Below are 16,620 nucleotides of genomic sequence, written 5' to 3' on the forward strand. Positions count from 1 at the left end.
TATATATATATATATATATATATATATATATATATATATATATACTGTTACGATTATAATATTTTTTTACTAGGAATATTATATATATATATATATATATATATATATATATATATATATATATATATATATATATATATATATATATAGATAGATAGATAGATAGATAGATAGATAGACTCCAAAAATATAAAATCCATAATTTTTACATAAAAATATCCGATATTTTTATGTAAAAATTATGGATTTTATATTTTTGGAGTCTATCTATCTATCTATCTATCTATCTATCTATCTATCTATCTATCTATCTATCTATCTATCTATCTATATATATAATATTCCTAGTAAAAAAATATTATAATCGTAACAGTATATATATATATATATATATATATATATATATATATGGGTATTAAAAATGGAAATTATCTTAATGAAGATATGTATGAAGAACATAAATAATGTCCAATGTAAAAATGATATATACTTAAGAATAAATATAATCTATACTAGCCCCCTGTTTCTTAATTACTTTTATATTAATTATATTAATTTGAATTATATTTATTTCAGTTCTACAATCCATTTAATTATTCATTTTGTTGTGCAAGAACTACAATGTTATTGAGTGTTCACATATATGATATAGTAAGATGTGTAAAGAAATATCGAATACCTAAAGTAATAATCAGCATTACAATACTAATTTTGTCTTTGTATATATAATCATTAATTTCTCAATAAAAAGAGAATCTATAGAGGATAATTTTTGTCCCAAGGTGGCTAAGGTGTCCTAAGGTGATGTACAAAAAATAATAATGCACGTTCAAGACTTGGACTGGAAACAAGATCCTAATGTGTGGTCATGACTTATTAAGGCATGGAAACAAAATAATGAAGTCATAGGAAATGAGATAATTAAGTTGTGGGGGTGACTGAATGAGATAAGTCATTCCCACACCTTAACAAGTCATGGCCACACATTATTATTATTTTTTTTACATTATATCACCTTATCTTACCGTTGGTAAAAGTTGTTAACCGACATCATGGCAAAGGAAATTTTGAATGATGAATAAGCATTTTCTGAACTCACATGTTTTCCCAGCATGGAAATAATAGTTTTTAAACCTTTCCAGTGATGCACAATGAGCCTGTTCTTTGTCAATAAAGACAAAAAATCAACACAATTCAAGAAGAAATCGCATGTCAATAAAATAGCCTACAAGGGTGTGAAATTGGTTTATTAGCACATCTACGACAAACAACAAGTAACAATTAAACAACTTAAACTGTATTTCTAAAATTACAAACACAATATACTATTATTCTACATTTATTGCATTAGAATTTACCTACTAAAATGCTATACAAAACCCAAACTCCCATTTTCCTTTAAATCTAGGATAAATCTAGCCCAGTGTGAGAAACCTTGCCAAGAGGATGATCCCTTTATGTATAAAAGTTAGAGGCCTATTTTCTTAGGATTAGAGTAAAAATGTAAACATTTTATTTGGCAACCTGTTACTAAGTAGTTAATCACAGTTAATCACTCAAGCTGTGTTTTTTTCGCTTCTTTATTATACCTCTTCTGTCAACACTCCACTAGCCTGTGTGAGAACGCGTGAACAATGGCTTTTGTTTAGAGGGAGGGTGTAAAAAGAGGAAAAGTGCTAAACGCATGGTGACAACAGAGATGGACACAAAGGATGTTTCTAGAGAGGCAGTCATCTGGAAGCATCATATGCAGACAAGGTAATGCATGTAGTTCTGACTGACAGCTTCAATAACTCCTCTGTTCCTCTGTTTATTCAGTTCACACACACACTTCAGGAGTACGTGTTGATGTGAACAACGAAACGGGGATATATGGGTCAGCTAGGTCATAAGCTTGCATGGGGAAACTGCTTTTGTTAACACTGGCCAAAGATCCGTCTGACACATTTGTTTTCTTGGTGTGGATTTACAGCCCTCCCTATTTCTTTACATGGAAATAGAGATACTTCACTTGCTGGCTTACTGGGTTAACCCGTATCACAGTACATGTAACAAAAATAAACTGTACTTGACCTCAGTAGCAAACAGGTTCTGGGAAAATATTAAATACACTTTAAATGTCTTGATATAGCAAATAGAGCTGTGGAGCATATCATCTTTATATACAGTAAATTAATACTGAAGTGATAAAAACTATGAAGGAACACATAAGGAATCATGTAGTAACTTAAAAGTGTCAAACAAACCAAAATACTCTGTGAAGTATTTAGGTGCTCTTATCTGGGTTTCTGTTAACTTTTTTGGGTTTCTGGTTTCTGAAGCTGGTAACGCGTATAAGTTCATCAGAACTTATCCTGTGCAACAGAGATAACTCCTGCTTGTCCTCTCCTGGGGCGGTCCTGATGAGTGCCAGTTTCACCATAATGTTTTTGATGGTCTTTGCAACTGCACTTGAGGATACTTTCAACTTTCTTGTTTTTCTTTTTTTTTTCAGATTGACTGCCTTCAATTCTTAAAGTTTGATTAGTGATTAGAATATTACTCAAATAGAGCTATTCACTGTATACCAACTCTACTTCTTCACAACCTTATAAGTGATGCTCTCAAACACATTAAGAGGTAAGAAATTCAAGTAATTAAATCTTGACGAGTTCAGCACAGCTGTTAACTGAAAGCCTGAATTCCAGGTGACTCTACCTCATAAAGCTGACTGAGAAAATCCAGCCAAGATGTGCAAAACTGTTTATCTAATCAAGAGAGCTACTGTGACTTTGTAAAATCTAAAATATAAAACATATTCTGCTTTGTATACCACTTTATTGATTACTAAATAATTTTATATGTGTTTCTTCATAGTTTTGGTGACTTTAGTATTAATCTACAATGCAGAACATTTTAAAATAAACAAGGTATGTCCAAACCTTTGACTGGTGCTGTATATATATTCATAGTTATTGCGATACTGGCTTCTGCAGTATTGATATTGCAGAAGACTGCAATATGCAAATGATTGCTCCAGATAATTGTTGAGATTTATATACAGTGTATTTTTAGGCATGTTGTAATTACAATATTTATCACTCTTAATCTAAATTCTGAAAATCTATAATCTATAATCTATAGCATTACACTATAAAACGAGCATCATGTCCATAAATCATCATGATGTAGGCTACAGTAAGTATCTACACTATTTGGACAAAAATATTGCGACACCTGCTAATTCACAATTTCTCCTGAAATCAAGGGCATTAAAAAAAAGAGATCATCCTGCTTTTGCCAGAGTAACTGTCTCTACTGTCTTCTGTTGTGAGGATTTGTTTGCATTCAACTGCAAGAGCATTAGAGGATCCAATATGTCAGGATGTTGGATGATCACAAGCGATTGTGGCAGAAACCATCTTCATATTCAACGCAGAAGGCCCCACACACATACTTTCTTGCAAAATGTAAATGTAAGGCATTCTGTAAGTGTATCAACTGCATGGTATTGCAGTTATATACATCATAATGTACTGTACTGTGACAAAAGTATTGGGACACCGAATCAATCACTGTACTCCTCTGCTGGAGTAACTTTCTCTACTGTCCAGGGAAGGCTTTTTTTGTTCTAGATTTGTAACATTGCTGTAAGAATCTGATTGCATTTAGTGGCACAATCATTAGTGAGGACAGGATGTTAGACCTGATGCTGGCCTACAAAGCCAGTTTGATGGCAATGGTCAAAACAACATCTGCACCAACAGCTCTTCCAACTTCTAGTATAGCTCAGCTCGACCCACAATCCCTCACTGTCTTTAAACGCAGACTGAAGACTCATCTTTTTCATCTTTTTAAAGAGTTCCTAAACTAACACTGTTCTCCTTGGTGTCTCAACATTATCAAAGCTTGGTGTAACTTTCTGATTCTAGTCCCTACAAACTAGATACAAATAATTTCAAAATAATTATCAAAGCGTCTACTAAATATTCTAAATGAAAATGATCATAAACCCACCTCAGATCCCAAAAGTAATGGATGGAGAACCATCATTCCAGAGAACACAGTTCTTTTCACTGCTGCACAGCTCAATAATGGAGTTTGGGGGGTTATTTGTAAGCATGCTGCCAATTGCTTACAAAAGTAACAGCAATGGGTGCAACTTAAAGAACCTAAATGCATTCATTAGAAGGGGTGTCCACAAACTTGCTCCATGTTTGGGGAAACTGAAGAAGAAAGTAGTTTAAAAAGAAATCCTGATAAATATCTATCTAAGTTAAATCAAGTCCAAAAAGGGACTGTGGGAAAAGTAACGGTTTAAGTTGCCTAGCGCCATCAAAAACATGTTGCCCGTTCTTCACGTACCAAACTTTAATTACTTAGATCGATCATTAAATGCTCATAAATTTGAGTCTTCCCTTTGAAGCTGGAGGCCAGCAGGAACTCTCGGTTGTCAATGGACACCAAAGAGAAAGATCTGGGTGCCTGAATGTTCATCTCCTGGAAGTGTACAAAGTGGTTCTTCTTGGGGTCCCACTGGTACACCTGGGTGAGAGAGTAATCACTGCCCAGGATGGCGTACTGCCAGTTGCCAATGGTGATAGGCTGAAAGACCATAGAGCCTCGAGAAGGCATGGCTTGGACTTCAGTGAAGATGCCGCCATTCCATCGCATCACCTTGGAGTCACCAATGAAGCGGGTCAGGCAGATGTAGAGCTCGTTTTTGGCCTTAAAGTGTTTGACAGCGTAGACGTCCTCCATCTCTGGAATATCCGTCCGTCTGTCAAACTGCTTCTGGGCCTTACTCCACTGGTAGACGACGGGACGCTGTGAGCTGCTGGAGAGAATCAGATGAGGCTTGCCTTCAATATCGAGGTACTCTACGTCTGTGTCACGGTACCAGGGGTGCAGAGACTGATGGGAGTAGAAGCCGTTCCCGTTCCACTTGTATAAAGTGGTGGACCCTGCCTTGGAGCTGTCTGCAATCACGAAGAACGACTTGCCATCCACCCGGAACACCTCAATGTCGTTCGGCTTCCGAATCTTCAGGATGTCAATGTCCTGGATCTTGATGAATTTGTTGGCTGAGACGTCTCGCTTGTAGATGTGTGAACCTCCGAAAAGCTGGGCAACGACGATAAAGAGCTGGTTGTCGATTACCATTGGTTTGCAGACCACTGTGGACGTGCCTACCAAGAAAAATCACACCACAGAATGTAATAAATGCAGTACCTTTGAGGTACCAACATCATTTAAAATGTGATTTAATGTGATTATTAGCTTGGCCAATATTTGGATGGACAGTTTATAAGCTGATAGACGTTTCCTCTGCCTGATACAAGCCAATAATTTGATGCAGACTTTGAAACTGACAACAGGATATGTCTTTCCACATGGCTGCTTAACAAATGAGAAGCTACTCACTGCATCAGTTATGGCTAAATAACTTGTTTGCAGCTAAAACATAAAAACCCATGCAGTAATTATCCAATGGGAGTCTCGTACCTATTAGCTTAGTTAAATCCATGTTTGAGTATCAGTCTGAACAACTAGTCATAAAATGTATTATATTAAGAAGGGTTATAATACTGCATGCAGCCTAATATCAGTCAATTAAATTATCACATAGGCAATGTAATCCACTGCATCAGCTGTAAAGTGTATTTTGGTGGCTCTCACTCTCTATGGTGTCGTAAGCTCTGAACTCCAGATTAACATGGTCCCATTCCATGAAGCTGCATGTTCCAGCAAAGGGCTGAGCAAACACTGCGTACTGATCATTTCCAAAGGTGAAGGCCTCCACAGAAATGGATTCAAACTTGAGTGACTTCATGGAGGCAAACTCTGCAACAAAAAATATATATATTATTAATCTTCAAATGTGTAACCATGGATCACAAAGTAGAGAAGTTGATTCCATTTGATAGCTAGCTAGTTAGCCAGATCCACGTAGAAATAATTAACTGGAATGTTTCTACATGTCGAATTTCCTACTAGGAAAGTTAAGAAAGTCCCACTATTACAACGTTCAAAATCCAAGATGGCTGCACTGCACATCAACAGTAGTAAAAACAATACTTTTACAACTTTTTATCACTTTTATTTATTTGCGTCATGTTGAATCAGTCCTAAACATATTACTGTCTTACTTCTATCTGTGGACATGTTTCCATGCTGTTTGGATGCACAAAATACTGAATTTAAATGCTTTTATCAACCGTTATCACTAGCAAAGCTAACCTAACACAATGCTAACATTGATAGTTGATCTTAGCATTAAGCTAGAACGCAGTGATGTCACTCCCAGCTCCGATATCTGAGGTAAGTGGAACGAAGCGTAAAGACTACTCCAAAAATTACAATTCTTAAAAATATTTAAAACATTTTAATATTATACTACAGTGGTACTTTTCACTTTTACTTCAGCTGATTACATTAACTCAAACCTAAACTCAAAAATGCACAATTGAGATACACAGTCAATTTATACATATTTGTGTAAGTTTAATTTTTTGGCATATTTTCAGTTAAGGTGAATTTGTTTTTAACTAATATTGTGATCTGAGGTGGCCCTATGTTGTCGGCAGTGCAACAATGATGAGTAAAAACATGCACTTTTTCTATTGGCTGCTAGTCACTCCTCCTATTCTATATCCTATTTGGTATACATGTGTATTTTATATAATGGGCAATAAGATGGCGGCGCGTTAACACGCAGCGGCCGCTCCGGGTCCGTTAAATGGTGCTTTTGTGTTACTATTTGTCGTTTTTTCCGTTTATTTCCTGCAAATATGTGCAACGGAACACCCGTGCACATGTTCTACCACCGCCAGACCCTGCTACAGTGGAGAAATCAGCCAGAAAACACGCTACCGGACGAGGTTCTGCAGACGCTCCCTCACACGAACTGTTCTCCCTCCTGCCTTCGGGAAGAAGGTACCGCAGCATCCGGTCCAGCACGACCAGATTCTGCAACACCTTCTACCCCCAAGCCATCAGACTCCTCAACTGCAGAGACTGAACTGATGGTTTTTCTGTACATGCACACACACTCTTACCCCACTTACCCCAGAAAATGGAAAGCACTAAAAACCCTACTACCTCACTGGACTCTATTGCACACTGTGTAATAGAGGTAATTACTACCTCACTGGTCTTTTTTGCACACTGGTTGTTGACTTCAGGAGAGCACAACACACCCACTCTCCACTCAACATCGACGGGTCCTCTGTGGAGATTGTTAAGAGCACCAAGTTCCTTGGTGTCCACTTAGCAGAAAAACTCACCTGGACCCTGAACACCAGCTCTACAGCCAAGAAAGCCCAGCAGCGTCTCTACTTCCTCCGGAAGCTCAGAAAGGCCCGTCTCCCTCCACCCATCCTCACACTCTTCTATAGAGGGACCATTGAGAGCATCCTGAGCAGCTGCATCACTGCCTGGTTTGGGACCTGCACCGTCTCTGACCGCAAGACCCTCCAGCGTATTGTGAGGACAGCTGAGAGGATCATCGGCGTCTCTCTCCCCTCCATCACGGACATTTACACCACCCGCAGCATCCACAAAGCAACCAGCATTGTGAATGACCCCACCCATCCCTCACACGAACTGTTCTCCCTCCTGCCTTCGGGAAGAAGGTACCGCAGCATCCGGTCCAGCACGACCAGATTCTGCAACACCTTCTACCCCCAAGCCATCAGACTCCTCAACTGCAGAGACTGAACTGATGGTTTTTCTGTACATGCACACACACTCTTACCCCACTTACCCCAGAAAATGGAAAGCACTAAAAACCCTACTACCTCACTGGACTCTATTGCACACTGTGTAATAGAGGTAATTACTACCTCACTGGTCTTTTTTGCACACTGCATAATTTGCACACTGTCTTGTTATTTATTATTCTTTGTCTATATTGTGTTGTATTGTCTGTCTGCACTTTTGTACTGTTGCACTTATTGTTTTGTCTACACTGTGTTTATGTGCACCATGGTCCCTGGAGGAACGTTGTTTCGTTTCACTGTGTACTCTGTATATAGCTGAAATTACAATAAAAAACACTTTGACTTTGACTAATGGTTGACTGCCTTGTTTCAGTGCTGTAGATTTTTTTTTCAATTCTTTATTTGTCCAGTGTGTATTTCCAAGTATTGACATTCATAATATATATATATATATATATATATATATATATATATATATATATATATATAATTATATATATATATATATATATATATATATATATATATATATTTTTTTTTTTTTTTTTTTTTTTTTTTGTTAACACATCTGAATCTGATAACACAGTTATCAAAGTTTTATGCCTTCCATATGGGAAACAAGGAAATATTAACTCGGAGGATGCTTTAAATTATAGTGCAATAAAAAAAAAATAATAAAAAACATAATAACATTTGAAAGGAATTAAATATATATGTTTTCTAAATAGTAGTATTTCTATTTTTGTTTAAAAAAAAATTGACATCTGCAGCCTAATAGCACATGTCATTTTTTTTTATCACGTATGTGTCATTGACTATATTTATTCATTTTTAGGTCTGTAAATTTTAAAAGCAATACACTCTTTTCTATACTGTTTAATGTGACTATATTCTGCCAGAGTGAATTCTACAGTGTTCATTTCTGTGTTATTACAAGATGATACTGTAAGATTATAGTGTTTTGGCAGATTAATAATAGTAGCTCAAGGAATAAAATGTTGCCTTTAGTTTAAATGTTGGTATAATTTACCTCAAAATATTTTAGCAAATATTAAAACTAAAAGATTCTACAAAATATTTTACAATATTTTTACTAAGATCTCATTACAAAAGCATGGTCATTAATACGGAATGTGTTCTTCCTGCTATAATAAAAGCCTCTAGTCTTTTGTGAAGGTTCTCCACTAGATTTAAAACATAGCCACAGGGATTTGCATCATTTTGAGTCGATATTTGGCACAGAACTTGATCATCTAATGCTTATGAGGGGCTGCTGGGCAATAGAAACCCAATCAATAAAGTGCTGGACAAAGCTGACAAAGCACCCAGAGAACATTTGGAGGTTAGTGGTGAGCCCTGCAACCAGGCTCTGCGGTTACATTCATTGACCCTGTGCAATCTTCTGCTTTGCAACTGCGCTGCTATTGAAGCTCCTAGATGCTTTTAATTCACAATAACAGCAACTACACATAAATGAGGCAGATTTATCGAGGCGGAAATGTGATGAGCTGACTTGCTGGAAAGGATGCACTTAGAGATCTTAGGGTAATGGCTCATTGGCCCAATCCCATTTTACCCCTTGATCCTTCCATGCGCCCTACCACTTCATTTTGCACAATCACACCTAAGGGCAGGGTGTACTGATTCTTGTTGGGATAGAGAGGTAGGGTGAAGAGTTAGGACTACACAGCCTCCAAACGGAGGGTTATGGGAACCTAGTTGTGCAAACAATAAAAGAGACTGATGTAATATTGTATTTTGCTTTTTTGTTGCATTATCTTAATTTGATGTACCTTCAATGTGTACATTGGACCTTTTCTTCATAAAAAGATTAAAACCTGCTAGTAGAATAGCTTGGCAGTGAGCTGGATATCAATATCATTTACTGAAGATGATGCATTTAAGGTGGAAATGAAAAAAGAAAAAGAATTAGCGAATAGCTAACCGCAGCTCCTGATCACCACATAATTAAGGGTGGATAATGATTTATAATTGTCAAATATTACTTAATTTTTTAGATTTTTCCATTTTTTCATCTTGTAACAAATGTAACTTGGATTAAAACATATTTCTGTTGCAAAATGAAAAAAAAAGAAAGATCAGACAACTGAATTCAACTTTTTGTCAATTTTTTACTTTGACTTAGACCTACTGCCATTTCTAATCTGTACCCCAAACCCTTGATTTTGAGGATTACACTGCTTCATGGCTTATTTTAAAACATTTCATGTTTTTTATATCTACCACTCACAATCTGAAATGCAGAAAAAATGGGCAAAAACGTTTTATTCAGTTTTCTAATTTTCCAAATATTGAATTTACAACAAAAATACAATGTTTAATTCAACTTATTTTATTACAAATTGAAAAATTTTAAAATTCCTGAAATTCAGATTGAGAAGCGTAGAAATTAAATACACAAAAAATTGAAAAATAATTGAAAACCCATTTCTTCCATGGGTTTGACCATGAATTCAACCATGAAGGGTACCCGTCAAAATTAAAGGGTAGAGGTACAGATGAAAACGGCAGTAAGCCTTAGTCAAAGTTTCTGTATTGAGACTAATTGGCTTTACTTTAAATCTAGTTAAAGTTTTAGTAATCAGTCAGTTTAACACTGGTATATTCTGGTATCTTAAACATCAAGTCCTTCAAACTTCCCAATATGAACATAATATCTAATAATAATAACACTTTTTAATTCATTTTTTATTTACCCAATTTTTTTTCTTTCTTTTTAGCTGAGCTAATTATCCCCCCAATCATTTTCAATGCTCTCCATACTAGGAGTGAACTGTCTCCTCATAAGTAAGGTGGCTACCCTGGCTCTCATGCATCAGCCAACAGATGCCTGTGCCAGCATCCAGCATGATGTGGGGAGAGAGTGCCATCCACCCCCCCAGAGAGAGCATAGTCAGTTAAAATGCTGCTGGCCAGCTCTAGCTGCTGAAATATTACAGTGGTATGAAAAAGTTTAGGCACCCCTGATAATTTTCAAGTTTTTTGTTCATTAATCAGTGGTTGTTCAGATGATGATGGAACCACCAACATTCTTCACCTCTGCTTATCTGAGGTTTTTCTTGTTCTGCCACTTCGGGTCTTAACTAGAACTGTGCCTGTGGTCTTTAATTTCTTTACTATGTTCCTCACCGTGGAAACTGACAGCTGAAATTTCTGAGAACTGAGCTTTTTGTATCCTTCCTCTAAACCATGATGTTGTACAATGTTTGTCAGATCAAAAGAGCTAAAAAAGAGTGCTTGACTTGAGTCCTTGCTAAAATTGTCAGATTCATCCACTCTAATAAGGACCTTGCTACAAATACACATTCTTACCAGAGACATATCTAAATGTCCAAACGTTAAGGACTGTCACTTTAAAGTAATGTCCTCTTACCTGTGGATATACAGTCAAATGACTGAGGCATCAGATCATTGATCTTCTTCCCCTGGTAAACTGGAGGCCCACTGCAGTACATCTGGTCCACTGTTGCATTCGTGTTAAACATCCATTCCACCAGCCATTTCAGCTTACAGTCACAGTTAAACATGTTTCCTCGAAGATCCCTTTTAAAACAACATGCGATGCGTGATGCGATGAGCATTCTTATAGGCAAACACTATTTCTAATGGTTTTCTAACTTGAAATATGAAAAAAAAAACTCACACTTTTGTTAAGGCATCCATCCCCATAAAAACATCTTTGGGTAATGTCTCTAGATTATTATAGGCGAGGCTCCTGATAAAGAATACAAGAAACTTTAGTGTATTTAAATTACACAATTAAAAAAAGGTACACACTCTTGGTATACTTTGGTATACTTACAGGTGTAGGAGAGATTTCAAACCTCTAAAGGCCTGAGGTGAGATTGACTCGATTTTGTTGTTTTCAATGAACCTGAAACCAAGATCCAGGGTTACTATCAAATACATAGTGATTTATATAGTGTTAATCAAACAGTGACTGCATTAGAAACAGTAAAGGCCAGTTCAACTCACAGATATTCCAGATGTGGTAGACCCTGGAATGCATCTTCATCAATAGAGTCAAAAGAGTTGGCTGTAAACAGGCTGTAAAAGAGTTATAGTTCACTTAGTGTTTGTGATTTGTGTTTTGTGAAAAGGAAGTATAATTAAGAGCATTAAAAGTATGTTCAGATTAGGTAAAGAATACTAAAAGTACATTTTCAATTTAGCGTAATATACTTTGTGAAAATACACATAAAATATACTTTCTCTGTATCTCCATAATATAATATATATATATATATATATATATATATATATATATATATATATATATATATATATATATATATATATATATATATTAATACTGTTAAAAGTGCACTCTAGTGTAGTTTTTTTCCTGTAGCATTAAGGTACAACAATATGTGCATCAATATGCTAAATAGTACATTTACAGTATACTTGTAAATGTATATTAAGTGTATTAAAAATTATGTTTAAAAACACACACTTAAATTAAGTTCACAGATGTATCATAAAAAACACTCAAAAGCACAACCTAACACTTTTATGTTGTTAAACATAGCTTAATTACAACTAAAATATACTTAAGTTGCCATACGTTGTTACAGAATAGTATATTTAGTATGTATTTAAGTACATATTTTAATTTTAAAAGTAAATTTTTAAAAAGTAAAAAAGAGTACTTTTCCATATTAAGTATATATAAAATATATATATACTTAAATGCACTTTTCCTTTACAAGGGTAAACATACATACTGTATAAAAACTAGATGAGACAGTCAGTTTTTCCAAAGAATATTGTTAGGAATATATCTGAGTTTCTCTTAGGGGAAACAACCTCACCCCAACCCCACACCATGTTCAAGTTCATTTGTTTGCCCACATAAAATTGTATACAATTAATTTTATTTAAGTTTATTCAGTTTTCTACACCTAAAGTAGCTATATTTGAAAAGATTTTGTCATAATGCCTCTGACAGCAGCATCCAGAGCAGAAAGCAACTATAGAGTTCATATTTTATAAACTAAAATAAGCTAAAAGACATCATTAGTCTTCTGTAAAGGACTGGCACTGTCCTTAAATTAAGTTTCCAGTCTCAGTACCCAGACAATAAGGTGACTGTTTGTTCTGGTTTGTTGTTTGTGAAAATCATTATGAACTTAATGTCTTTAGCTAAACGTTTCTGTCCCAACATGAACCGATCCTGGCATGCTGAGCGCCTGAGTGTAAAGAAGCACGTCAGTGTTTGCTCATCCTGAGAACAAGGCTATGGCCTATCCACTGAGAGAGTGCACTGCATAATTTCCACACCAGCTTTAATCACTTTAAGAAATTAGACAAGGGGCAGAATGCCCACTGAATAAGGGAACTCTATTTGAGGGAGAGAACAGGCAGTAATTGTTCAGTGCACATATCTAATCACTGAACATAGTGATCAGTCTTTAGATAAGTCTATGTATAAAAGTAATCGAAACTAGAGGGTGTAGTTCATACAAAAACTGGAGTTTGAGTGTGACTGCAGCTTAGTAGAATTGCTGTGATGTAAGTATTGGTTGCTAAAGTGTTGCTAAGTGGTTGCTATGGTGTTACTATGCTAATGTTAATGTAAATATGCAAATATGTATGAATATTACAGCTTTTGGATAAATTGTGAAGTCTAAAAACATTTGGTGGACTGTTTTTTTGCCCATGATATAATGTCCAGCTCAAGCCCAGCTTCTACTGGTAGCTGGATTCAGATCATCTTTGATGGTCAAGGAAGTTGAGCAAAATATGATTTTGGTGATGCTGGTCAACCACTTATATATTTGGATATGCTGGTCATGCAAGTCTGCCATGCTTGGTCATTGATTATCCAGCTTGGGTATGTTGACTATGGGAATTACAGATCACCTCACTATTTGCTGTTGGCCATGATAATGTTCATATCATGATACTGTAATTCTGCAATACTCTATACTGTATATAGCTTGACAATTCTCTATGATATTTCACAGAGGGGTGTGCCATAACATATAGTGCAATTCTGACACAATAAAAAAATCCATATTGTGATATCGCAATATACTTTAAAGCATCTATTTTGCATTTTTTGCTATTTACTGTATTTACTTTTATTGTTTGCAGTTTCACTAATTCACAAAATATGCTACACTTTAGTTTTGGGGTAGATTTTCGTTGTTACATTTTTTATATTTGTTTTATTTTTATTTTGTTACATTTTAATTGTAAACAAAATCAGTCTTGGTAAATTACAAAAGTAACTTACAAAGTAAGTTTACAAAATAGACATACTATAAATACTTAAATAAATAATTTCATATTTATTTTGTTGAAGTAGTTTATTCTTAAAATAAAAAATAATATCGCAGACTATCGTTATTGCAAAATATCCTGAAATATCGTTAAATTATATGTTAAATTATTATACACACCCCTAACTTCAATTTTGTATGTATTTTGCTCTTTAATGTATTTTCTTTTAATAGTTTAAAATTTACATTCACTAAATATGCTACACTTTATTTTCAGGGTAGATTTTTGTTGTTGTTTTGTTGTTACATTACTTTATTTTAGTTTTATCTAGTATTTTATTATATTGTTATTTTATGCTATGTATCTATAATGTATCACAAACAAAAACTATACAATATATTGTGATAGTGATATTTTGTCCCACTCTTATTGAATAATTCAAATAAATCAAAAAAACAACATGCCAACATGCTTGAACTGGCCTGGCTTTTTTCAGCAGGAACGTTTTGGCTGAAATCAAAATGTCTGTGTCTATAAATCAATAGTTAAATGATGGGTTGAAAATATGTCTGGCTAACAGAACGGGGTTTGGCTGAAGTCCAAAAACATTTGGCTAACCTGCAAATGCAAATGCAACTGAAAATGTGTCAATAAAAACAAATAAACACATGAACTCACAGAAGCTGGAGGGACGGCGTGAGTAAGAAGCTTCCCGATGTGATTTGACTGAATCCAGACTTCACAAATGATCTTTCAACAAAAAAAAATGACAGACAGAAATAATAAAGACAGCAGTGTAGACAATAAATACATTTTAAATGTATATACAGTACCAGTCAAACATTTGGACAAAGCTTAAATTCAGTGGATTTTTATAAGTTTAAAATGTTCTGCATTGTAGATTTATAGTAAAGTCATCCAAACCATGAAAAAAAAAAACTTAAAATTGTTTAATAAACTAAAAATTGTTAAACAAACCAGAATATATTTTAGATTTCAACTAGGCTCCTCTTGCTTAGATAAAAATAGATAAACAGTTTTGCACATCTTGGCTGGATTTTCTCAGTCAGCTTTATGAGGTAGAGTCACCTGGAATTCAGGCTTTTAGTTAACAGCTGTGCTGAACTCGTCAAGAAATAAAAATTACTTAAAAAGAACTTAAAGAACTACTCAACAAAGTAAAGAAAAATACTTTAAAAAGTGAAGGTCATTCAATCCGAAACATTTCAAGAACTTTGAAAGTATCCTCAAGTGCAGTCACAAAGACCATTAAAAACATTATGATGAAACTGGCTCTCATCAGGACTGCTCCAGGAAAGGAAGACTAAGAGTTTCTCAGAAATCGCAAATTAACAGCTCCCCAGATAAGAGCACCTAAATGCTTCACATAGTATTTTGGTTTGTTTAACACTTACTTACTAACTACTTGATTCCTTATTTGTTCCTTTACAGTCTGGATGACTTCAGTATTCATTTACAATGTAAGAAAAAATAAAAACACTGAATGAGAAGGTGTGTCCAAACTTTTGACTGGTATTGTAGTTAGGTAGCAAAAGTATGCTGAATCGGCATTCATTTTTCCATCTCTAAAGCACAAAAACTACATTGGTTTACCAACACCAGCAGATGACATGTCTCTCCAAACCATCACTGATCATCAGTAAATTTTACATTTCATACAGAAATACAAGGGAGCAGAGTCTGGAGGAAGAGTGGAGAGACACACAGTCCAAACTGCTGGAGGTCTAGTGTGAAGTTTCCACAATCAGTGATGGTTTGGAGAGACATGTCATCTGCTGGTGTTGATCCACTGTGTTTTAATATCAAGTCTAAAGTCAGTGCAGAGTTTTCCTGAAAAATCTTACACCAATTTATGCTTTCCTCTACTGACAACTTTTATAGAGATGTTGCTTTCATTTTCCAGCAGGACTTGGCACACTGCCAAAAGTAACAATTGGTCTCATATAATGTTCCAATTTTCTGAGACACTGAGTTTTGGGTTTTCATTAACTCTAAGCCATAATCATCCACAATAAAATGAGTTTCATATTTTGAACTGAATTTCTGAAATGAAGTAACTGTTTCATTACATTCTTTTCAATTTTTCTGGACTAGTATATTTTCATTCTATTCTATTCTTATAGCTTAAAGTACTTTAAGTATTCTTGCAGTGTAGAAAGGAACATTTAAATAATGTTTTTAATATAGTATCGAAGATTAAAACAAATAAAGCCTTGAAAGCCTTTAAATAAACGTTGATTCAGTGTCAGAATTTCAACAACAATTGATGCCTATTAGACAATAGTAAATAAAGGTAGTTTTAAGGTAGTTTTTCCATCATTAACATAAATAATGTAGTGCAGACAGTGAAAATAAGGTTTATTCAGTGTATCTGTAGCAGTTAAATACTAAACTAAGCAGATGAGGTAAACTCACAGGGAGACGACGTCTGGAGGGAAGCTGTGCGGGACGGATCTGAGGTTTTCGCACAGCGCGTTATCTTTGGTGCAGGTGCATCCCTGCGGGCAGCGCGGCTGTTTACCTCTGCGGCTCTCGGAGATCCGCGCGCTGGAGGCGAGCAGCAGCAGCAGCAGCAGCAGAGCCGGGCACGGGCGAGCAAAGCCGAGCAGCAGCAGCATCCTGAAGTCCGGGACCGGATCCGGGCTCTCAG

The 16,620-nt window shown here is 35.4% G+C and overlaps 1 protein-coding gene across 1 annotated transcript; it reads right to left on the bottom strand.

The window, feature by feature from the left end:
* Positions 1-1,221: 1,221 nt before the first annotated feature.
* lgi1b (leucine-rich, glioma inactivated 1b) lies at positions 1,222-16,620 on the bottom strand. Its single transcript, XM_022669334.2, has 8 exons — positions 16,386-16,620; positions 14,628-14,699; positions 11,697-11,768; positions 11,524-11,595; positions 11,365-11,436; positions 11,095-11,264; positions 5,659-5,823; positions 1,222-5,168 (listed from the first exon to the last, which is right to left on the bottom strand). Exons 1-8 carry the CDS (start codon positions 16,586-16,588, stop codon positions 4,351-4,353), a joined length of 1,644 nt encoding a protein of 547 aa, XP_022525055.2. The 5' UTR covers positions 16,589-16,620; the 3' UTR covers positions 1,222-4,350.

Source organism: Astyanax mexicanus, chromosome 15, assembly GCF_023375975.1.
Source record: "Astyanax mexicanus isolate ESR-SI-001 chromosome 15, AstMex3_surface, whole genome shotgun sequence".
Taxonomy (NCBI): domain Eukaryota; kingdom Metazoa; phylum Chordata; class Actinopteri; order Characiformes; family Acestrorhamphidae; genus Astyanax; species Astyanax mexicanus.

What these genes read in the sequence shown, in the direction of transcription:
- lgi1b (XM_022669334.2), bottom strand. Translation starts at nt 16,588, where the DNA reads ATGCTGCTGCTGCTCGGCTTTGCTCGCCCGTGCCCGGCTCTGCTGCTG. An exon ending in ACGCCGTCCCTCCAGCTTCT is followed by an intron (nt 11,769 to 14,627) that starts GTGAGTTCATGT and finishes ACTCTTTTACAG; the next exon opens with CCTGTTTACAGCCAACTCTT. An exon ending in CTACCACATCTGGAATATCT is followed by an intron (nt 11,596 to 11,696) that starts GTGAGTTGAACT and finishes TCTTGGTTTCAG; the next exon opens with GTTCATTGAAAACAACAAAA.